Source organism: Strigops habroptila, chromosome 10, assembly GCF_004027225.2.
Source record: "Strigops habroptila isolate Jane chromosome 10, bStrHab1.2.pri, whole genome shotgun sequence".
NCBI classification, from domain to species: Eukaryota; Metazoa; Chordata; class Aves; order Psittaciformes; family Psittacidae; genus Strigops; species Strigops habroptila.
In genome coordinates this window covers 27,830,068-27,849,928 of record NC_046359.1, presented here as the reverse complement: position 1 = coordinate 27,849,928, position 19,861 = coordinate 27,830,068, and the positions used below count along the sequence as shown (strand labels likewise).

At 44.4% G+C, this 19,861-nt stretch overlaps 1 protein-coding gene across 4 annotated transcripts in view; it reads left to right on the top strand.

Annotated features, from left to right (window-relative positions):
* The window catches only part of TTC7A (tetratricopeptide repeat domain 7A), a 171,408-nt gene extending 162,783 nt beyond the window's left edge, over positions 1–8,625 (top strand). For all 4 annotated transcript variants that reach the window (XM_030498813.1, XM_030498811.1, XM_030498812.1 and 1 more), the window contains one exon: positions 5,146–8,625. In XM_030498813.1, coding sequence (XP_030354673.1) covers positions 5,146–5,367 — 222 coding nt within the window. In that variant the 3' untranslated portion in view covers positions 5,368–8,625. The remainder of the gene's footprint in view (positions 1–5,145) is intronic.
* Positions 8,626–19,861: the final 11,236 nt, after the last annotated feature.

The following is a 19,861-nucleotide window of genomic DNA, read 5'->3' as shown; positions in this document are numbered from 1 at the left end:
TGCAGCATGCCCTGATCTTGCCAGCTGCTGACTGCCCTCCTACTAACCACTAGTGACAGGTCTGTATTACATCTTGGAAGAGCAGTAAGGATACCTGATTTACCTTGAAATTAATTAAATAATGCACTAGCAGAAGTCCAACAGCAAAGTCTGCAAAGTCTAATTTATTGTGGAAATTTCTGAGGGTATTTGGACAATAATAGGCAAAAATGCTTTCATAGTTGAGAAAAACGTCAAAGACAACCTCACTTTGGAATCTGAGTCTCATGCAAAGAAAAAAAAGAATGAGAGAAATCTCATTTAAAGTAATTATTAAAATCAATTTGTAAAGGACAGAATCTAGTCTACCTATACATTTTCTCCAAGAATGAGATGACCATGCAAACAAAACAAAAAGCAATCTCCCTGGAATGACATAGAATGTTTTTCTGGAAATGTCTTTCCAATGCAAGCCCCAAAGGAAAGAAAAGTAAATCTGTGCCACCTTGGTGGAGACAGGGGTACCAAAACTCAGGATAACTCCCTGAAGCTCATCAGGTGTTTGAGCTAAACATTTGCAAAGGAAGTTTTGACTTCCATTACTAAAAATAAACTGCAGCTTGTGCAACATGAGGCTTCCATAATATCTTTTCTGCACTATTTTCTGTGTTTTTTTTGTTGTTTTTTTTTTTTTTGCTAACAGCCCTTAAGGAGGTTTTGTCAAACTCTAAAGAAATAAAGGCACAGATCAGAAATTTCGTGATCTTCTGAAGTGGGACTTTAAGTGGGGCTTATGGCCACTTTTTATTTATTAGTGGAAATGGAAAACAAGTCAGGTTTTTGCTCATCTAACTTAAATTGAAATATGGCCCTCCTAAAACAAAACTAGCCTCACTCAAGTATCAATTACTAAGTACCACATCACTGAAGGCAAGGGAGTCCAACCCAATGTCACTATGGAAGTGGCTTAGGTTTTGGTTCTTTTGCATGTGCACAAGGTCAAAAATACCTTTGGAAAAGCTTCCCCTGTCCCTGAAGTTAAAAATAATAAATTCAGGAGTCCAGCTGCCAGCATAAGGCACCCTAAATCAGCAAACCAAATTTGCTCTCTGCCTTCATGCACCGCTGGACTGTACCAGCTTCACTGTGCCGCAGCCCCTCACCTCAAATGAATTTCTTCCAGTGGTTTCAGCGCTGTCTTTTGCGGTCTGATTTGTAGCCTGGCTTCACTACTGTGCCTCTGTTTACAACATCTGATGTCTTCAGACCTAAAGAGGAAAATTAATCAAGTTACCCATAGACCTCCTTGACTGAGTGAATTAGCATCCAAGCACAATACAGCTATCCTAATGCTAGCAGCACACGAAGTGCCTGCGTGTGGCTAGCATAGGCCTGGTGTGAGCCCTAGCAATGTGCTGCCCACAGGACCTCAAAAGCAGAATGATTCCCACATACCTTTCGGTTTGGTTTGGGTTTTTTTACTATTATGATATGCTTGAGTTTAAAAAGAAGTCTGTCCTCGGTGCTTTTTACGGCCTGACTCAGTACCAACATTGACAAACACCAATACTTAGGGGTACTCATCATCTTTGGGAGGAAAATAAGCAGGCAAAACCAGAAGTGCCAGTGCTAGCCAGGAGGTGGCAGAGGAGCCAGGCTACCTTGTATACCGGTTTCTGCGTTAGTTTGGCAAAAACACAAATACAAACCAGGGAAAGACAGCAAAACCCAGCCCCACCCTCCATCTTCAGGAATAAGAGGATGAAACCCTTAATCACATTCCTGCTTGTATTTATACTAATTGCTTATCTTCCTGAGATCTGACTTTATGAAATTATGCATGCACACCAAGCAGATGAGTTTCCATAGAAACTCAGGAACTGAACTTTCATTAGAAAAATCTTTAAGATAAAATAAAAGTCTTCCAGATAAAAATGCAAATTGCCTGTCAGTGGGTGGCTTTCTGAATTTATATATAATTTTTTTCCTTTGCACTTAGGCAGATTCCAGCTGGACCTACATAGCAACAACATGCAGGCATTGTTTATAGCAAGCCAGACTCCATGGGGAAATAAGAAATTCAGTAGCGAGGAGAAGCTCTCAAGTGCAAATACCTCAAGGAAACAAAAAGCTGAAGTGCTCAGTGCTGCATCTTCGTGAGGCTTGGGGACTGTGCAGCCTCCAGCTCTCAGAAAATGCTTGTGGTTTGCAAGGAGCAGTGTGGGGAGGAGCGGGGAGAGGAAACCCAAAGCAAGCAGCTTTCCTGCACGCAGAATTAATGATGTTCAACCTGTCCGTTAAACATCCAGCAGCATATTTCTGCCGGTTCAGTTAAGCCTCACTGGGAAGGCTGACACCATCTGTCACGGCTCGCTCTGGGCAAAGGAGTAGGTCTCCACGCTGGGGTTTGGGAACGTTGGCAGTGTCTGGGTTGAAAAGCAGGTTGGCAATATGCCGACCTCCACTTGCGCTGAAGCCTGAAGGCCAGGGTCTTCGGCCCACACCACATGGAAACACAGGCATGTGGGCAAGAAGGAGACACAGGGGTGTTCCTGGTCAGAAGAGAGAAGCCGGATGGTGAGCACCCCTGGGAAAGGCCATGGACCCAGGCAGCCTTTGGCACTAGCAGTGGTGCATGGAGGCAAGGAGAAGGCAGGAAACCTTCACCTCCTTTAGCAAATGTCTCCTCCTGTGTTTCTCCCCATAAACGTAGTTTATCACTCATTCAGTATACTGCAGCATCAACAGGAAGCTTTGGGAAGCCTGAGATCACCCTTTCTGAGGATTCACAGATTTTTTGTCAGCTAAACCAGGATGCTTGAAAGCACTGAATACCAAGGAGCAAATGTTCACTTGTGCTGCACTTCCTGGTGAGCATCAGCTTCAGCATCTCCCCAGGTGCACACAGTACCTGGGTTTGGGTACAGCCTCCTCACAGCGCTGCAAAGGACCTCAAAGCACAGGCACAATACATGCAGCGGCTCCACGGTGGGGAGCCGTAGGGGGGAAGCCACACCAGGCTCTGGTCCTTGACCAGCAAGGGTGCTGGGGCAGACAAGGGAGCTGTGCTGCACGAGCGGTTTACGGCGAGGTGGATTTCACTGCAGCATTGTTGGGAGGCGCGAGATGTCAGCCGGGGAGGGAATTCCCCTCCTCGTTGGAGTGGGATGACAGGCAGCAGCTGCACAGGCTCCATGAGCACTGTGCCTCCAGAGCCAGCGGCCCTCTGGAGCATCGAGAGGCTTGATGCTGCTTAGTGTCATGGTGAGGACAGCGGTGGGTCCCCAGCCACCAGAGAGCACGATCAGCTCTGCTCGGTCAGCGCAACAGGAAGAGTGGTTTTGTGGTTGAGGACTAACTTGAGCTGAGATAGCTCCTGTCTATTCTTGGCTCAGCAGCAGATTTGCTATGGCCACACTACTTGCCCTTTCTATGCCTCATTATCGCTGTCAGGGGAGTGACTCAGATTATAATTGCACAAATTCCTTCCAGTTTATCATGACGTGCCTGCAGCTACCTCCAGAGGAACCAGCCTGTCCCATTGGGGTACCTCTGTGCCACCTCTGCCTGCTCACAGGGGGACAGTAAGATCAGGCCCCATTGCCTTGCCATTTTCCAGCAGGAGAGAGAGACCTAAAGAAAAACATCCCCACTGCATCTCTAAATGATCAGATTTCATACCGAGTTGATTATTCAGGTCAAGGTTACAGGCAAGAAAAAGGCAATGAAACTTTTCACAGTACTGCTGATACTTCATTAAATTGATGTTTCTTATTGTTTCTCTCAGACAAAGTAATGTGTTTCTGTAGGTATTAGTACTATAACTGGCTAGTCATGTCATGAGATAGGGTGTTAGTCATGCTGATGTACCCTGCATCTAATGGCACTTTTGGAAAGATGAACAAAACAAAACAAAGGAAAAATCTTCACTACTTCCAAAAGCATCACTGTTCTTTGATCAGAAATTTACTTGGGTTCTCATTGTGAGAGATTTCAGGTTTCTTATGGCTTTTCGTATCAACTAAGGGCAAGTAGACGCATTAAAGATGAAGTTAATACTTTTTTATATATATATATGCATCCACTTACCACGTAGTCCCAGGAAAAGCACGAAGTCAAGCAATCATCTCACTTGCCACCATTTCCACAGGTGAGTGCAGGAAGAAGCCATGCAGCGCTTGGCAGGTGACATGAACGCGTTGGCTGCTTCTTCCACAGGCCACACTGGATGGAACTGGTGGGAGGTTCATCACGGTGTGTGCACCTTCAGGAGGAAGCAGAAAAATGCTACTGATGCATTGTGGCCTGCAAAGCCCACATGACCATCTGGGCTCGGTGTGGTTGACTGCTGTATAATTAAAAGGGAGCCTGGCTCATTAGATGCATTGTGCATTCAGACACATCCATGCGAGCCCTATGGGAAAACATGTTCTTCCTACCACTTCTTTCATCCTCCTCCTCCTGTTCCTTCCAGATGGTTACACCCACTCGTGTCTTTTCTTACCCTAAGGACAGCTTTTTAAACAAGGTTCCTCCATCCTTCTGCTCCCCCACATTGCTTTGGGATCTACATTGGAGTGCAGGAGGACAGAGGGCCCCATGCTGTTACATACAGCCTGCCCCTGGAAGCCTGGAAGGGAGCTGCATCCCTCTAGCCCCATTTGTTAAGAAGAAAGATCTGTCTATAGGGTCAGGATGTAGGAGCTGAGAGACTTGACCTCAGCCTCAGCTGGATGTTCCAGATGTGCAAGAGTTAATTTAGATACTGGGAGTGACTGAGCCTGTGTATATTTTCTTGGGGATTATAATCCAGTCTAAGATACTCAAGGAGAGAGGGATGCTTCCAAGGACCTGTAGCCTTTTCTCTGTATAGCACCAGTATAAGCTCTCCCGGTAACACACAGCAGGAGCACTTCTGGGCTGGATCAGTCGCTGCTTTAAAAAAAATTATTTTCACAATTGCTTTTTAAATTACACATTGCAATTAGAAAAGAAAAAAACAGAGTTTAACAGCTGACTGCTCCTCTTCTACATAAATAGGTGGAGATCCCCCATCACAGGACTTCTGTGTCTGCACTCATACATTGGCCCAGCGTGGTGGGACTCGTGGCTCTCCATTTTCCCCTGTTTTGTGTCATTAACTCGTCATCACTTGTTTGTTGACAGGGCCTGGTGCTGAGCAGACTTGGGCGGAGGGACCTGGCCCAGAAAGTCCTCAGAGATGCCATCCGGATCCAGACCACCAGTCACAGGGCCTGGAACAGCCTTGGAGAGGTCTTGCAAGCTCAGGGGAAAAACGAAGCAGCCATCGAATGCTTCCTCACCGCTCTGGACCTGGAATCCAGCAGTCCTGTCATCCCGTTCACTGTCATACCCAGGGAGCTCTGAAGCTTTGCTCTGCAGCTAAGCACCTTCATTCCTTGACAGACACCAAAACCAAGCAAATAAACAAAGAAAAAGTCCAACAGAAAAGTGCCATTGTAACCTGGAACTGGGCAAAACAATTCCAGGATGGGGCTCAGGTCTACTCGCTTAGCTGAACTGTAGTAGAATTTGCAACAGGCAGAAATAGAGAATGCCTTGTTCTTCACAGGTGCCTGGCTAACCTCCTGTTCAAGTTGATAGCGAAGCTTATTTCAGAGTGTTGGTTCAAGGTGACTGTGGAAAGCTCGTGCTAGAGTACAGCTGTTCAAAGCACTTGCACCTTTCAATTTTCATTAAAGATAAAAACCCCACCCCACCCCCAGCCCTTAATTAAAGCCCAGACCTGCTCTAAACAGGAGTAAATGCACCAATTAACTTGACCAAGTTGCGCTTAAACATGTGGCTGCCTCCACGCAGCTCTGACAGGATAGGAATGACAATTAAACCATATAGACTTACAGTATATGCCATTTACAAAACTATTTCAGTTATTTTGATAATCCTTTCTTCTGCCTTGCTTTTATATACTGCATATGCTCACTATATTTAGTGTGGCGCTTGCCTAGACGAATTTAAATTAAAAATACTTTTTATTTTTTCAAAAGCTGCTATTGCAGCATGATTCACAAAAGCAGGAAGACCAAAGACCAAAGACCAAACCAGTTCACGCTTGAACTATATTAAAAACATATATGTATCTCCACTTACATATTTATTGAAAGGCCTTACATGAAGTAGCTAGTTATAAATTCTGAGCTTCATGCTGATTAATCACCTATTACATCACTTTTAGTGAGGAATACAGTGATTACCAGTATATTGTGACTGAACTGTGTGCTCTACTGCATTACCATTCCTGGCACAAAACATTTTCATATCCATCTTTTCATGATACAAAAGATGGCAGCATGGCAGCAGTCTTTTAAAGGAAATTATGCTGAAGGCAGTATGTGTATATATGAATTATTTCTGTCTTAAAACCAAATCTTTGGATGGTCTATAGAAATTTCACATTGGAGGTAAGGAGTTGAGCCTTCGGTGGGGTGGGATCATTTTGCCTGTCGTATCAGATGTAGGAGTGAAGAGCTCCTGTTCCACGCAGCCTCTCCATGCTGGCAGGCCAGGGCCGCAGCTGGCATACCCCCTGCTAAGCTGCTCCTTAGCTGTTCTCCACCTCCCCAGGGCTTTGGCACCGAGGTAGAGCTCTATGTGCCACGGCACACGAGACCCAGCCTCGTCCAGACCAGTCCCGAGATGAAGATGGTGCAGAAGGGAGCTGCAGGCGCTTTTCTACACAAAAGGTTGGGGCTCTGTGCCCGTTTCTGTCCAAAGAAGATTTGTGACTACTTCATAAGTAGGCTTGCACTAAAACACACTTTGTACTATAATTCTGCCCAGTATTGTGATCCGCAACTAGTTCATTCCGGAGATAATAATATCCTCAGGCAATAAATGAGATGGGGTTATTTCTTAAAGAGCCCAAGGCTCTGGCAGCAGACTTGAAGTCAGCGTTGTTTACAATTACATGGAAATCTGCAGGCTAATGGAGAGGTGGGTGCCTCATACTGCTCCCAGACCACACCATTGCAGAGCTCCTGCCCCCAGCCAAGGGAAGCACACTGCCCTCAGGCTGCTCTCAGCAGCCTCTTGCACTCCCTGGCCAGTATCTTGAATTTTTCCCATTGAATTTTTGCCATTAGACTTCCTCTGCAAGTTTTAGCACTGCGATAGCCCAGCTTATTTGTCTGTCTACTGAGGGGTCTAGAGTGAAAGCAATGCCACCGTGAAAGGTGCTCAGCCCATGAGGTCTCTGGTTTTCCAGTGCCACACTGGCACCAAACTGGGCTTTTAGGCCAGAGGCAGGTTTCCGAGGAGACAGTGTTACTGGCCACGTTTCTCCTTAGCAGTAGCACCAGCAGCAGAGAAAGAAGTAGGTGTTTGTTAAAGTATCAGGATTAAATGAGTCTCATGAAGACAGAAAGATGCAGCAGAGACTCGTTTTGCTGCGAAGGATGCTATGAGGTCGGCTTGCTCTGCACGGCAGGTGGGAAAGGGGGAAGGAGAGATGTTGTTTTTGACATAGTTTGTAAATTGTTACCCAGGTGTTTTAAACCCAGTTCACAGCCAGATGCAATCCGACAATATACTTCAGTAGATACATATATAGATATTATATTCCAGTATTTGTTGTGCTCCACAGTTCCCAGGGTGGAAGCAAGCCTTCTGTGTAAGACACAAAAAAAAAAGAGTCAGTGTGGTCTGACATCACCGCTTTCTTGTGCAACGTATGTCTGTAAAGCACTGCCATAGCAACTTCTGTGTACTGGATAGCTATTTGAGTACAAGCTATGCATCCAGAGAGCTATTTGAGTACCAGCTATGCATCCACCTCTGCAACCAAGGAACCGCGTTATGAGGTCTGTAACGTAGCTGGCCTGTGACCTGGCAGGAGGGTGCCTGTTTCCCAGCAGCAGCTGAAAAGCAAACACTCGCAGACCCATTTACTTCTGCAAGTGTAGCTGGTAAACAACCAGCAGCCCATCACGTTTGGTGCCATCAGGCAAGCTTCACCTTGGCGGTAATTGGACTTGCCACATTGGTCATCCTGCTAGAAGAGGTGCAAATGTGCATGAGTACTAAAAGTGCATCAACCAGTCAGATATTGCCAGGGTGGTACTATGTTTGTTGTGTGCTTTAACGGGTGTTACTGGCTTTGGAATTGCAGACCTAAGAGCCTCTGCCTCTAGTGTGGCAAGGAAGACGCACACTTGTAAATACCATCAGCATCAACAGGAATAACATGGCTAAGGTACCCTTTTACCAGCACAGCAAATCACAGCCCCTACATCAATGGCAAACAAAGTATTTTGGATGCATGCTGAACACAACCCCAAGATTTGCTGCATGCTTCCCAGAGAATACAAAGCACCTGTTGGCTGGAGAGGTGTTACATTGGCCTGAACTGCTCTGTACAGTGCAAGAAAGAGGGTGGTTGGTGCAGACTCGCAAGTATTGCAGGGTAAATCCTCTAGCTACATTTGTTATTAGTGCTCACCAAAACAGAGGCCTTCCCAAGCTTACATGCTACCTCTGTTATTCAGCACGGATTTTGTTCATACTTCCACTTACAGAAAAACAAGGACAACTACTTTGGACAAGCCTATGTATTGTACTGTTTGTTTAAACAGCAACACTGATAAATCTAAAGACCTACTTCCTTGAGCTGAGTGGGTAATACTTTGTATAGCAGGGAGCCTGGCATGCTTAATGCTCAGGGTTTGAGACTAAGAACATAAGATTTACATCCTATCCCTCATATGATTAATACAAATGATTGTAAGTAATGGATTTTAGAGGAACAATAAGTGAAATACCAGTTCTGCAAGTTTTAGCACTGACTTGAGTCCAACAGTTTTCTCAGTTTAGAAAGAGGAAGAGAAAAAAAGGCATCGTTGCCTTAAGGATGCAGGTATACACCCAGGTTCCTCTTGTTCCGCCACAAGGCTATTTTCTTTTTTGTGCACACAAAAGAAAAATAATTACTTTCTATTTTCCTGTTGTGCAGTAGGGGAGTAGTGTTTGCTGTTAGCTTTGACCAACAAGAAGGTTTGTCTATTGTAACCAAAATGGCTCTGCCTCCAGGGTACAGAAGGAAAAGCCTATGAGGCCAGGGAGCAACTCCCCTCCCTGCCTTACCCCATATAAACTGTCATTAGCTCCACTGGAGCTGTTGGTAGTATAAGCGTTTCCTCCAGCTGAGGATCTGCCCACCAGTGTACTCATTCTGTACAGGGAATACAACGGAGCTGCCATATTCATGCACTGCACAAGTACCCTGGTCCGTTTCTATGGGAAACAGTTCATGCTACTGAATATCACAATGCTTCAGAAGTGCTAATTATCTTTTCTTGGTAATGACTAATAAATCCAAATGGAGAACAGTCCTGGAGGGTGTTTACTTTAAAATTCACTGGCTGGGTACCAAAGTAGGCACAGCATTGACTGCTGCAGTTAGAATTACAGTTATTTTATCCAAAAAATGTTCCATTTTCAGAGAGTCTTGGTGAAGACAGAGTTTGGCTAGTTTATATTTTGTTTTAATGACAGTAGAGTGGGAAACATTCCTTTTTTCTGAAAAAAACATCACTGCCATGATCTTTTTTCAGCCAAACCAACAGACATTTGATAGTTGCAGTTCAGCCTAGGAGAGGAAGGCCTGCCAGAGCCGCCACACTGCAGCGATAACTGCTTCTGACCGAATGGTATTACAGGCATATTTGACAGTTGTGCAAGGAGCATGTGTAGCTGAGATGCCTCTCCCACATGTGGCTAAGGAGAGCTGCTTTATGCCCAAAGGGACAATTGCAGTGCCCATCTGGGTGCCCACCAGCACCCCCTCACTCGAGCTGGCTTAGCCAGCCCCTGACTGTTCCCTAAGTCTGGCTCCGAATGATAGTCTCCTTACTGCAAAGCTGTGGTTCAGTGCTGCAGGGTATCAGTGCATGGTCAGCTAGAGAGTTATTTTCTTAGAAATGAGAAGCTGAAACACTCATTGGTTTGGTGATGTTGGCAGAAGGTCCAGCTCATTTCCCCGCAGAAATGCACGCCGGTCTGGAACTAAAACCACCGATAGGGATACAACACCGCACTGATGCAGCTTGTGATGATATAAGCCAGAACCTCCCCAAGCTGGTACAGAGAGAAGTACTCAGCATTTGCACATCCAAGGTTTCTTACCTGCCACTTCAATGCTGTTAATCCAGTTGTTGGAATAGTTTTTCCATGTGACTCCTTTTGTCATTGTAAGAAGTTTCTAGCAGATGAATAAAATTGACCCTGTGGAAAACAAAAAATGCTCCTCATATTTCCTGCCAATTTCAGGACTTTTAATATATTCATGCCACAGATACTTCAAGCATTATGAAATGACCATTTGTTGTGTTAACTGGAACCTAGTGTGCCTAGCAAGTTACCAGTTGCAAAGGGTATTTTGGCCTACACCCTGTAGTTCATGGGAAAAACGAGAGTGAGCATGCAAGCGGCGTGCTTTCAGAGAGGAACAGAGCCAGGAAAAAGGAGTAATGTAGCTTCAAATGTTTGGATTTGTGGAGATTTAAGCGAGCATCATGCTTTTCTTGTGCTTCTTCCAGTAAAAATAAACAAAGGTAGTGTGAGAAACTCTTAACATCGAGGTAATATGCAAATACTATGCCATCATGTTTAGGGACTCACCTTATTTTGGCCACAATGCCATTAATCATCTTTTTGCTACAAACAGTTACTCCTGTGGTTATTTGGAAATAAAATGTCTCCATTGAAGAGCTTCCAGAGAATTCTTTGCATCTACACATTAATCTTTTGGGCAAGCTTCAAGAGGGCCTTCTTAAAAAGCCGGCCCCTTAGTTTCATACTCAAATGGGATTAAGGAGAGGGTTTTTGAAGAGCATTTCTTCATAACTGTGGATAGCATACGAGTGTGTTCAGTATAGCTCAAGCAGAACAAGGTTCCACTGCGGCAGTAACAGAATTAAGTCCTTCAGCTGTTAGTACAAAGCCTTCAAAACTGGAAATTGAAGCAAACAAAATACTAGCTCTGAGTTTTCCCCTCTTTCCCATGATACAGAGAAGTGAAACAGCGGTGTGGGGGTTCTGTGTGGGGAGTGGAGGGAAGGAGGGAGAAGGAGGCTGCCATTGCGGCTCTGTGCAGGAGCCCAAGTGGAGGAGTACCACTGAACCCCAGTGAAAATTGAGAACTTCATTGCTCAGTCACTGCTGGGGGAGACCACTCGTCTTTGCTTCTATCCTAATGGTACACTGCCTCTCTGCATCACACAGAGGCTTAATACTCACTTTCTATTTAAATGGGAAGAAAATAAGCCTTTTTACCCCTCTGTGCTGGGAGGAGCTCCAGATCATTTGAGTACTCTCCATTCAATTCAGAATCACTTCTTCCCTTGCAGAGAACCAAGTAATATTTCAGTGGTCATTCTAACATGATATTCTTGAAAGGCCATTAAGAATAATAATTTTTAATATTTTAATATATATTCTATATAATTTTTAATAATTTATTCATAACTCCACTTCTTTCTGCTGCAGAATGGGTACCAACTCAGCTACATACAGTATATTCCTTCCTCGTATGATTCCCAGATGCTTAGCAACCCCATAAACAGTAAGGGAAGAGCTGAGAAGGATTGGCTCTGCCCAAATGCTCACTTCCATCACAGGCTCTGGCTGTCGGGCTTTTGTGGAGTCACCAAAGCAGCAGTGCTGATGTTGTCTGTCTTTAGCCAAGTCCTTCCAGAGGTGTCACATCCCAGTCAGATGTGCCTGAACCAGTCTTTGGAACAAAGAAATAATACACACGTAACCTTTAAAGGCTGGTGTTAGGAAATTACACCTAGCTACCATTGGCTTATTCTGTTGCCATTAGCAGTCACTGTGGCATTTAATTGAGCTGTGGCTGTCAAGCCAGTGTCATTGTCTCCAAAACAAAGAGCAGCACCTCACAGCCAAAAACATCCCCTCAGGTGCACTAACTGAAGAGCAAGATCCAAAGGTTTCCTCTGTGCTCCAAGTTAAGCAGGTATTAAATTATGGAGGACAGAAGCCTTACAGGTCATTGCCCTGAATGCCATTTGCACATCTGATCCCATTTAGAACTGATGTGATTATCTGTCTGATGGAGGAAGAGAAGCAGGTAGACAGAGCATCTCAATTTTATACAGCAAAAATGGGAAGCATTGTAACATGTCCTAAAAAAGTAACAGAGAAATGAAAATGGTAAAATAGGGACATTTTCTCTACTGAAAAGCTCTCACAGAGGCAAAGCCCAGCTTCACCAGCTTTTGACAGAAACACACAAAAAAACCCAATCTGTGACAGTAAGAGCAAATGTAGAACAGCCCGTCTCCAGCCTCCTGACTGCAAAGGCCTCTCTGGACCTTAATTCTGCCTCTGCCCTGTGCCACAGCCAGAGCCCCCAACCCAGCCTGAGAGCAGGGGTCCCAGGCCCTTCCACAGTGTGCTTACAGTGATGCCAATCCTGCGCCCAGCTCCCATCACCTCCCAAAGGACAGCACAGTCCTTGGAGCAAAAGATTCGTTACATTATGTATGACAAGTCAGACAGCTTTTTCATAATGGAGTTGCTTGCAATATCATAATTAGGTCTGGAAACAGGGGTGTTTGTACATCAATCAGCAATAAGCATCCCTGTGTTTTGTTGACCTCTCAGAGGAGCTGACACGCAGCCCCTGTTTGCAATGCCGGGTCCTGTTTCCGAAGGATGGGAATTCAAGGATATAACGATTTTCTGGTCAGCGGAGGTTAGAGGTGAGTTTGTGCTCAGTTTAAAAGGCATTGTCTGGCAGAGACAATTAGCAAATGAATCGCTGCCTCACCAGGGGCTTTGCAGCCTTGGAGTCTCTTCTTCTAGCCTGACAACAAACAGAAATGTGAGATGGTATCTCGGGTTCCCAAAACAGGAAGCTGCGAAATCCAGCAAGTGAGCAATTCATTTCCCAGTTATAATGATGCTGCTCTTACCTCTCCTTGGAGGATATTGAAGTGTTTCTCAAAGGGTAGCAAGGGAGATATCTCATTCCCATATTTCACCAGATGGAAAACCAAGTCTGCAGAAGTTGAGCCAAGAGAGGGGTGGTTTTCTGTGCAGAACCAGTTAAATTACTCAGATTTTGCTCTTTTCTGCTGTCTGCCTTTCACTAGTGACCACCACTCTATAGTCACAGCGTGGTGCGGTCCTCCTTCAACCCCCCTTTCTCAGGTTTCTTCTATGGAGTGGGAGCTAAGGGAAGTTCCCATTCATTAATTAATACAAGTTATATGACTTCTATAAATCCACAGTGGCTCACGTTAGACATGCCTTGGTGTAACTACAAGGTACAGAAAGGTACAGGTGCCTCCGCACATATGGTCCAGTCTGGCCTTGAAGTGCTGCTGTGTCAAGGGAGTGACTTATCACAACCAAAGCTTTGAATTATTTTCTGTTTTCCCATCGTCCCCTCACAGGTACTCGCACAGCGCTTTTTGTTCAGCCAGCTAAACAAGAAGTAATAAGCTGAAAAAAAGCCTTGTTTCAAGATACATTCCAAAGGGAAACTTCAGAAATTTTCAACTAAGTAAAGAGCTTAAAAACTTCCAATTAAACAAAATATTGTTCTGACAGGAGTCCTCAAGTAGTATCTTCAATAACTCAGATTTATATGACCAGAAGTTCTGAGAGAATTGCCAGAAGGGAAAGCATTTTAAAACAAAAATTCAAGATGTTTAATCCTGAAACAATCTACACAGAACATTTAAATTTTCCTTTTTGTCTTCCAGCCAAGAACTGTTCACCAAAGTTATCTCAAGTTTATAAGTGGCTCCAGTTTTCTGGAACTTTGCTTTTCAGCAAATACCATACTTGAAAAGGTTTAGCAATGTTTTCCAGTCCCACTTTTTGTTCTCACACATGGCTAATGCTAGAGTTCCCGGTGTGAAAGCACTCTTAAGTGCTTCTGCACAACACTACCAAATACCTGATCCACAGTCCGGTAAGCACAGGTTGTTTTCTGGAGATTAGTACAAGCTGTTGGGTGAACACCAGCACACACTGCTCTGCGCACATGTGTACACACACAGTGGGGTTGTCCCCACTGAAATAAATCTAAAAGACGCTCAACATGAGCCAGCAGTGTGCGCTCACAGCCCAGAAACCAACCATATCAAAAGGAGCATCACCAGCAGGTCAAGGGAGGTGATTCTGCCCCTCTACTCTGCTCTCGTGAGACCCCACCTGCAGTCCTGCACCCAGCTCTGGGACCCCAACACAAGAGGGATGTGGACATGCTCAACTGAGTCCAGAGGAGGGCCATGAAGATGCTGCGAGGGCTGGAGCACCTCTCCTTTGGAGACAGGCTGAGAGAGCTGGGCTTGTTCAGCCTGGAGAAGAGAAGGCTCCAGGGAGACGTTAGAGCAGCTTCCAGTGCCTAAAGATGTTACAAGAAATCTGGAGAGGGACTTTTGACAAAGGCCTGTAGGGACAGGACAAAGGTGTTGTCTTTAAGCTCAAAGAGGGTAGATTTAGACTAAATATTAGAAAGAAATTCTTCCCTGTGAGGGTGCTGAGGCCCTGGCACAGGTTGCCCAGAGAAGCTGTGGCTGCCCCATCCCTGGCAGTGTTCAAGGCCAGGTCGGACACAGGGGCTTGGAGCAACCTGGTCTAGTGGAAGGTGTCCCTGCCCATGGCAGGGGGTTGGAACTAGGTGAGCTTTAAGGTCTCAACACAAACCATTCTGTGACTCTATGATTACAGACCAACCCCCAAGCACTTTTGAAACCCCACCCATGTACACATCTGCAGCCCAGGTGATGGTGGTTAAAGTCCATGGCTGGCTCAGACACACTCTGGGTAAAAATTAGTTCTTAAGTATTTTGGGTCTTGCTACCAAACAGCAAAGCACCAGCGAAGTCCTGCAGTTGCGGCACTACAGCATGGGCAGAGCTCCCCTGTGCTGTGGTGGTGGGAGCCAGACGAGTACCTTACACAAACTGCAGTTAGAGCTTCACACTGAGACATTTCTCTGTGTGCCTGCTTCCAACTCACCGCTCCCTCAGTCACCATTCACTGCTCAACAGCAGCCTGCTACAGAGCTCTGCAACCTTATGTGGTCCCTAGGAATTTTCCATGGGATGTCTTCATCTGTCACGAACTTCTGCATAGGATATGCCCTTTCCAAAAGGACATGCTCAGGGTCCCGTACTAGTTGGCCATAGACACCCCTGGGATCTGTAGCTCACAGCCTGAAGACTGGGACTTAGAAGTTTTCTCTGAGATTCTATTAGAGCTTCTTAATTAAAAGACCTCTTTGGGGATCTGAATTGAATTGGAAACCATAGTGATCACTTAGGTCAATCATGCACAGAGATGATTGCATTTAGGAGAGTGAGGTGGAAGATGAGAATGTGTACATGTTGAAGAGCTTTCAGAAAAAACAAACCCCCCCAAACATCTGTAAAAACAAGGAGCATCCATGTTTTGCAAAAGAGAAGTTAGAGGATTCGTCTCAGTGGGCTCACCATTCACTATTAAGTTAGAGACTAATGGCTGTCTTTCTTACAGCATTGAAAAACATCTTCAGCTTTTATCTCTGAACATTCGATCGATGGATTTGACAGTCTGTCCACTCACTCGAATGCACATTTTCACCAATGCTTTCACTACTACCAGGAAAACCAAAATGCTAACTAAGCAGCTGTGCTTCCAGTCATCCCGCATGGGAGAAAGGTTATTACCAACCTGCTATGAAAATAGAAATGTTCATGAACATACAGTGTCCTGTAACTTCATTATGCAAAACCTAAAATATAAAGAGATGTTCAGTATCCAGGAAGCAATTTCTGTTCAAGAGTTGAATTCCACAGTTGTAGTTAGGAAATACTCTTAATGATCAGATAATGCTGATCAGATATACAAAGTTATTTTCTAGTTTCAACTTACAAACCATTGTAATATAGCTCAAGGGCAATGAAGTTGGTTTCGAAATGAGATCTGTTTTGGTTTCACTAGAAAGAACAGTTCTAAAATTCATTGGATGTTCTTACAAAACAGTATGGTACACCACTAATCTACTTTAGTATCATCTTTTCCTTTCATCTCCTAGGAGGAAAATCCAACTACACGCTATGTTCTTGTAAGTCTCCACCAGATACAAGTAACCTTGCTTCACGTGTCTTTGCAAATTAGTGTTTGGATCAGGAGCTTTTACAGACTAGACACTTCAGTTGTTCGGCCCATGTGTGAAACACTTTGATTTGCTCTTGAGAAATCTTACAATCCCAATATGCAGGGTTAACTTATTACAACCTCCAGCAATAAATAAGACTGTTCACTTATTTCATAAGAGAGTGAAGTCTGTTGATCCATAACCTATCTAAATTAGCAGTTTCTTACAAGCTGTTCCTCTTCTAAGGTGGAAGCAAAACACCAGAACACAGAGATTGCAGGCATTCAGATCTTTCTCTCTCCATCACATTGATTCCTCCTCCTGCTCCCTTCTAGGTCTTCTACTGCTTACTTCACAGGCAGTATCTGCAAACCCCCCAATACCCAGCCCTCCTTTCCCTGCCACAACTATTCCATACCATATTCACAACATGCAAAGGAGAAAGCAGTAGACGATGCTGATCACAGAAGCAGCAAAAATGGGATTTTTTTCTTTCTTACGCTATAGTCAAGTAATTGCAAGACTTAGATATGCTGCCAGCTAGAGCATGTTTGTCCTCAGGACCACTCTCTCCCTCCCACCCCATGCCAGCCTTTTCAGCCAGGGCTTTGGATCTGTAAGGAGACTGGAGTTTCAGTCAGGTTAATATTGCTTATCAATTCATTTCAGGATGACATGGCTTATATGATAGGCTTAATTATTCCAAGCAGCCTTTCACTAAAGCTTTCACCTCAAGGCCAAGGTTTTATTCTATTTGTATTAGTATCACCTGGAACATATCAGTGGAAGTCAATAACCTTTGCTCTCTACTGACTTATTCTGAAGGGTTATAATTACAGCTATAGAAGATACAAGCATGACATTGCATGCATACATTGTGTATTTTTCCAGCAAAACTGCCATAGCAGCAATATCAAACCCCACAAATCCCAAATAAGTAATGTCAGTCCACTCCAGTCAGAGTAGCTGCCTGCTCTCATTTCCATTACTATGCCCCTCAAATAAGGCTACAGACTTGAAACCTACTGAGCCAGCCAAGCTTTTCCATTGCCTTCATTGCATAGTCCCATACATCCATGCAGTCAGCGGTATGATGGTAAGTGAGTCACCACGACATGCACCTGCAACAGCTTCTCCTGAGCTCCCTGGGTCACAGCTCTCCCAACAAACAGGACAGGCCATCTCACCACAGGGCGAGTCAGAACTCAGGTTACCGAGGTCACTTCACGTTTTCAGTGACTAATCACTATATTTTGTTATTGCAAAAATACTATATACAGCTTCAGAGATGCTTTGCCACTGAAAATATCTACTGGTGCAGGTCTCTGCACACACGTCGCTTCCTGTGGCAGCATTTCTGTGTGGGTTACTCTGTACCAACCGTGCTATTCCTGATGCATCCTGTTTTTACTACTTGCAAAATTACTAGAGTTGCCGTATTCCTGCTAGGAGCCTTCCCGACAGAAACATGTGCATGTTGAGCATTGTTTTTCTAACCAAAGTAGACCTTTGCCAGAAAGTTAGTCTGCTGTTTTCCCCTCATCTCCATTTGCTGTTGGAGAAATATTTTCCAAAGCAAAACATTAGCCACTGAGCCCTGTGGATGAACCCTGAGAAAGGCTATTCAGTGAAGCTTTTTGCTTGTAATCAACATTTGCCCATGGAAACCAAAGCCCTTTTTTCTTTTCCTCCTCTGAAGTAGTTTAGCCCTGTATCATTCGGTTCTGATTCCAAAGTCTTTGCAGAGGGAGACATATCTTTTATACACGGATGCAGAAAAGCAGAACGAGACCTCACATTTTGCTTTCTCTATAATTAGTGCATTCAGAGGAACCCTTAATGCTGTACATTAATTTTCAAACCTGGAGCGTGTTTTCTGATAACACAAAGAAATTACTTCAAAACAAAGCAAGGACATTAATAAACACAGTACCAGGAAATCCACAAAGGTTAAGTGATTTTCTACAGAGTAATTCATTCGCCTAATGAGTTTGCTGCAGACAATGCTCTCTGCAAGCAGTTATTGTGTATGTATCTTTAATTTGTGTGTTTATATAATTCATGGCAGTGCAAAATAGATTTCTATGTAAAGTGTCCTAATAGATGAAGTGAGGCTATAATATTCTTCTAGAGCTTGTTCGTAACAATATGCACTGGCACAGAGTCCAGAGGGAGAGGAAGCCATTAAACATTAAGCAAAACAATTGCTGTCTTCCTCCAGAGGGACGGGCTTTGTAAATGCTTATGTTAACGCTGTACAAAAGAGATGAGTATTCGGGTAAAATTAGAATGATAAAAGGAGACAAGCACCTCATCTTCAGTTCCATGAGATTTGGTTGGCTAACTGACAGTATCTTGATCTTCCATCCTAGAGGAAGAGAGCTCATCCTCTCCCAGCCGCAGCCTGGGCACTCCTGAGCACTAATTGTCACCGGTGAAAGGAAAAGGCACAATAAAAAACATCTCCAGTGTTTTCTATCCACAAAGCTGAAACACTCCCCTGTGCGTGCTTTCAATTTAACTAAAATAGATGACTGCATGTAAACAGCCACCCTACCTGCATCATTCATATTTGATGGACTAGTCAGTACAACAGATACTTTTATCCGTCCTGTAAGTGATGAGAAACTAGACGCTTCAGTGTCTTGTGCTCCTCTCAGTTAACATGAGTGGCAGCAGCTGTTGTTCTAGGCTCCTTAGCATGTAACACTTAATGTAGAGACAGGAAAATTGGAGGTATATTTAATGGAATTCAGTATAACAGAAGTAACTTCCATAATCAAACCCTTTGAGGAGAATACACAGGAAAGCCCTCGCCATGCTTGTTACAGCAGCCCAGGTATTTGTGTTCTTGGGCTTTAGGGGCCATATGATAACAGTATTCATATTGGTGTAAAAAGTTACTTGCAGAAAAGGTAGGACACAACTTCAAGATGCTTTCAGCTTTCACATCTGCAGCAAAGCACAAAGGTGGTCCAGAACACCATCACTGGAGACTGTAAAGTACATACTAAGTAGGTGAGCTTGTGTTTCAAATTAGGTTTTGCACATATGACTTCACAGACCCACAAGAAACATCTCAGCAGACTTTTAAATCTATTGGAAACGAGGAGGAGATATTGCCACTTCCTTCGGCTTGGAAGAGATGAGAGTAGCTGGTTGACATGGGAACAAATGTAGCATCCCAGAAACAGCACCTGAAGGAAGGCAATCTTTCTTTCTCTGAGCAGGTGCCTGGCCTGCCCTGGCTCAGATAAGGATTTGATGGTGATAGTGAAATATCAGAAATTCCATTTAAACACAAAGCTTAACTTATTTTGGTGAGGGTGGTCAAGCACAGGAATGCGTTTCCCCATAGAGGCTGTGGGATGGACACCCATGGAAATAGACAAAATCCCATCAGATAGCAACCTGTTCTGGTTGCCCCTGCTTCATGAAGAGGGTTAGACTGGGTGGTTTCCAGATGTGCCTTCAAACCTCAACCACACTGTGATTCTGTGAAAAGGAAGCTCGCAAAGCAAGGCCACAGGCAGAAAATTATGTTGCCAGTGTTTGGCAGCAGGCTTTGGAGAAACCATATAGATACACCAAAACGAAAGAGCTGCTTTTCCTTCTTCTCAGTCCCTCGCACCTGAACGCACACCATCTGTGCTAGCACACAGGGAGAGATGAGAAGGCAATCCCACGGCCAGCGCTTCAGAGCTCTCAGATCCGGAAAGAACAGGAGAG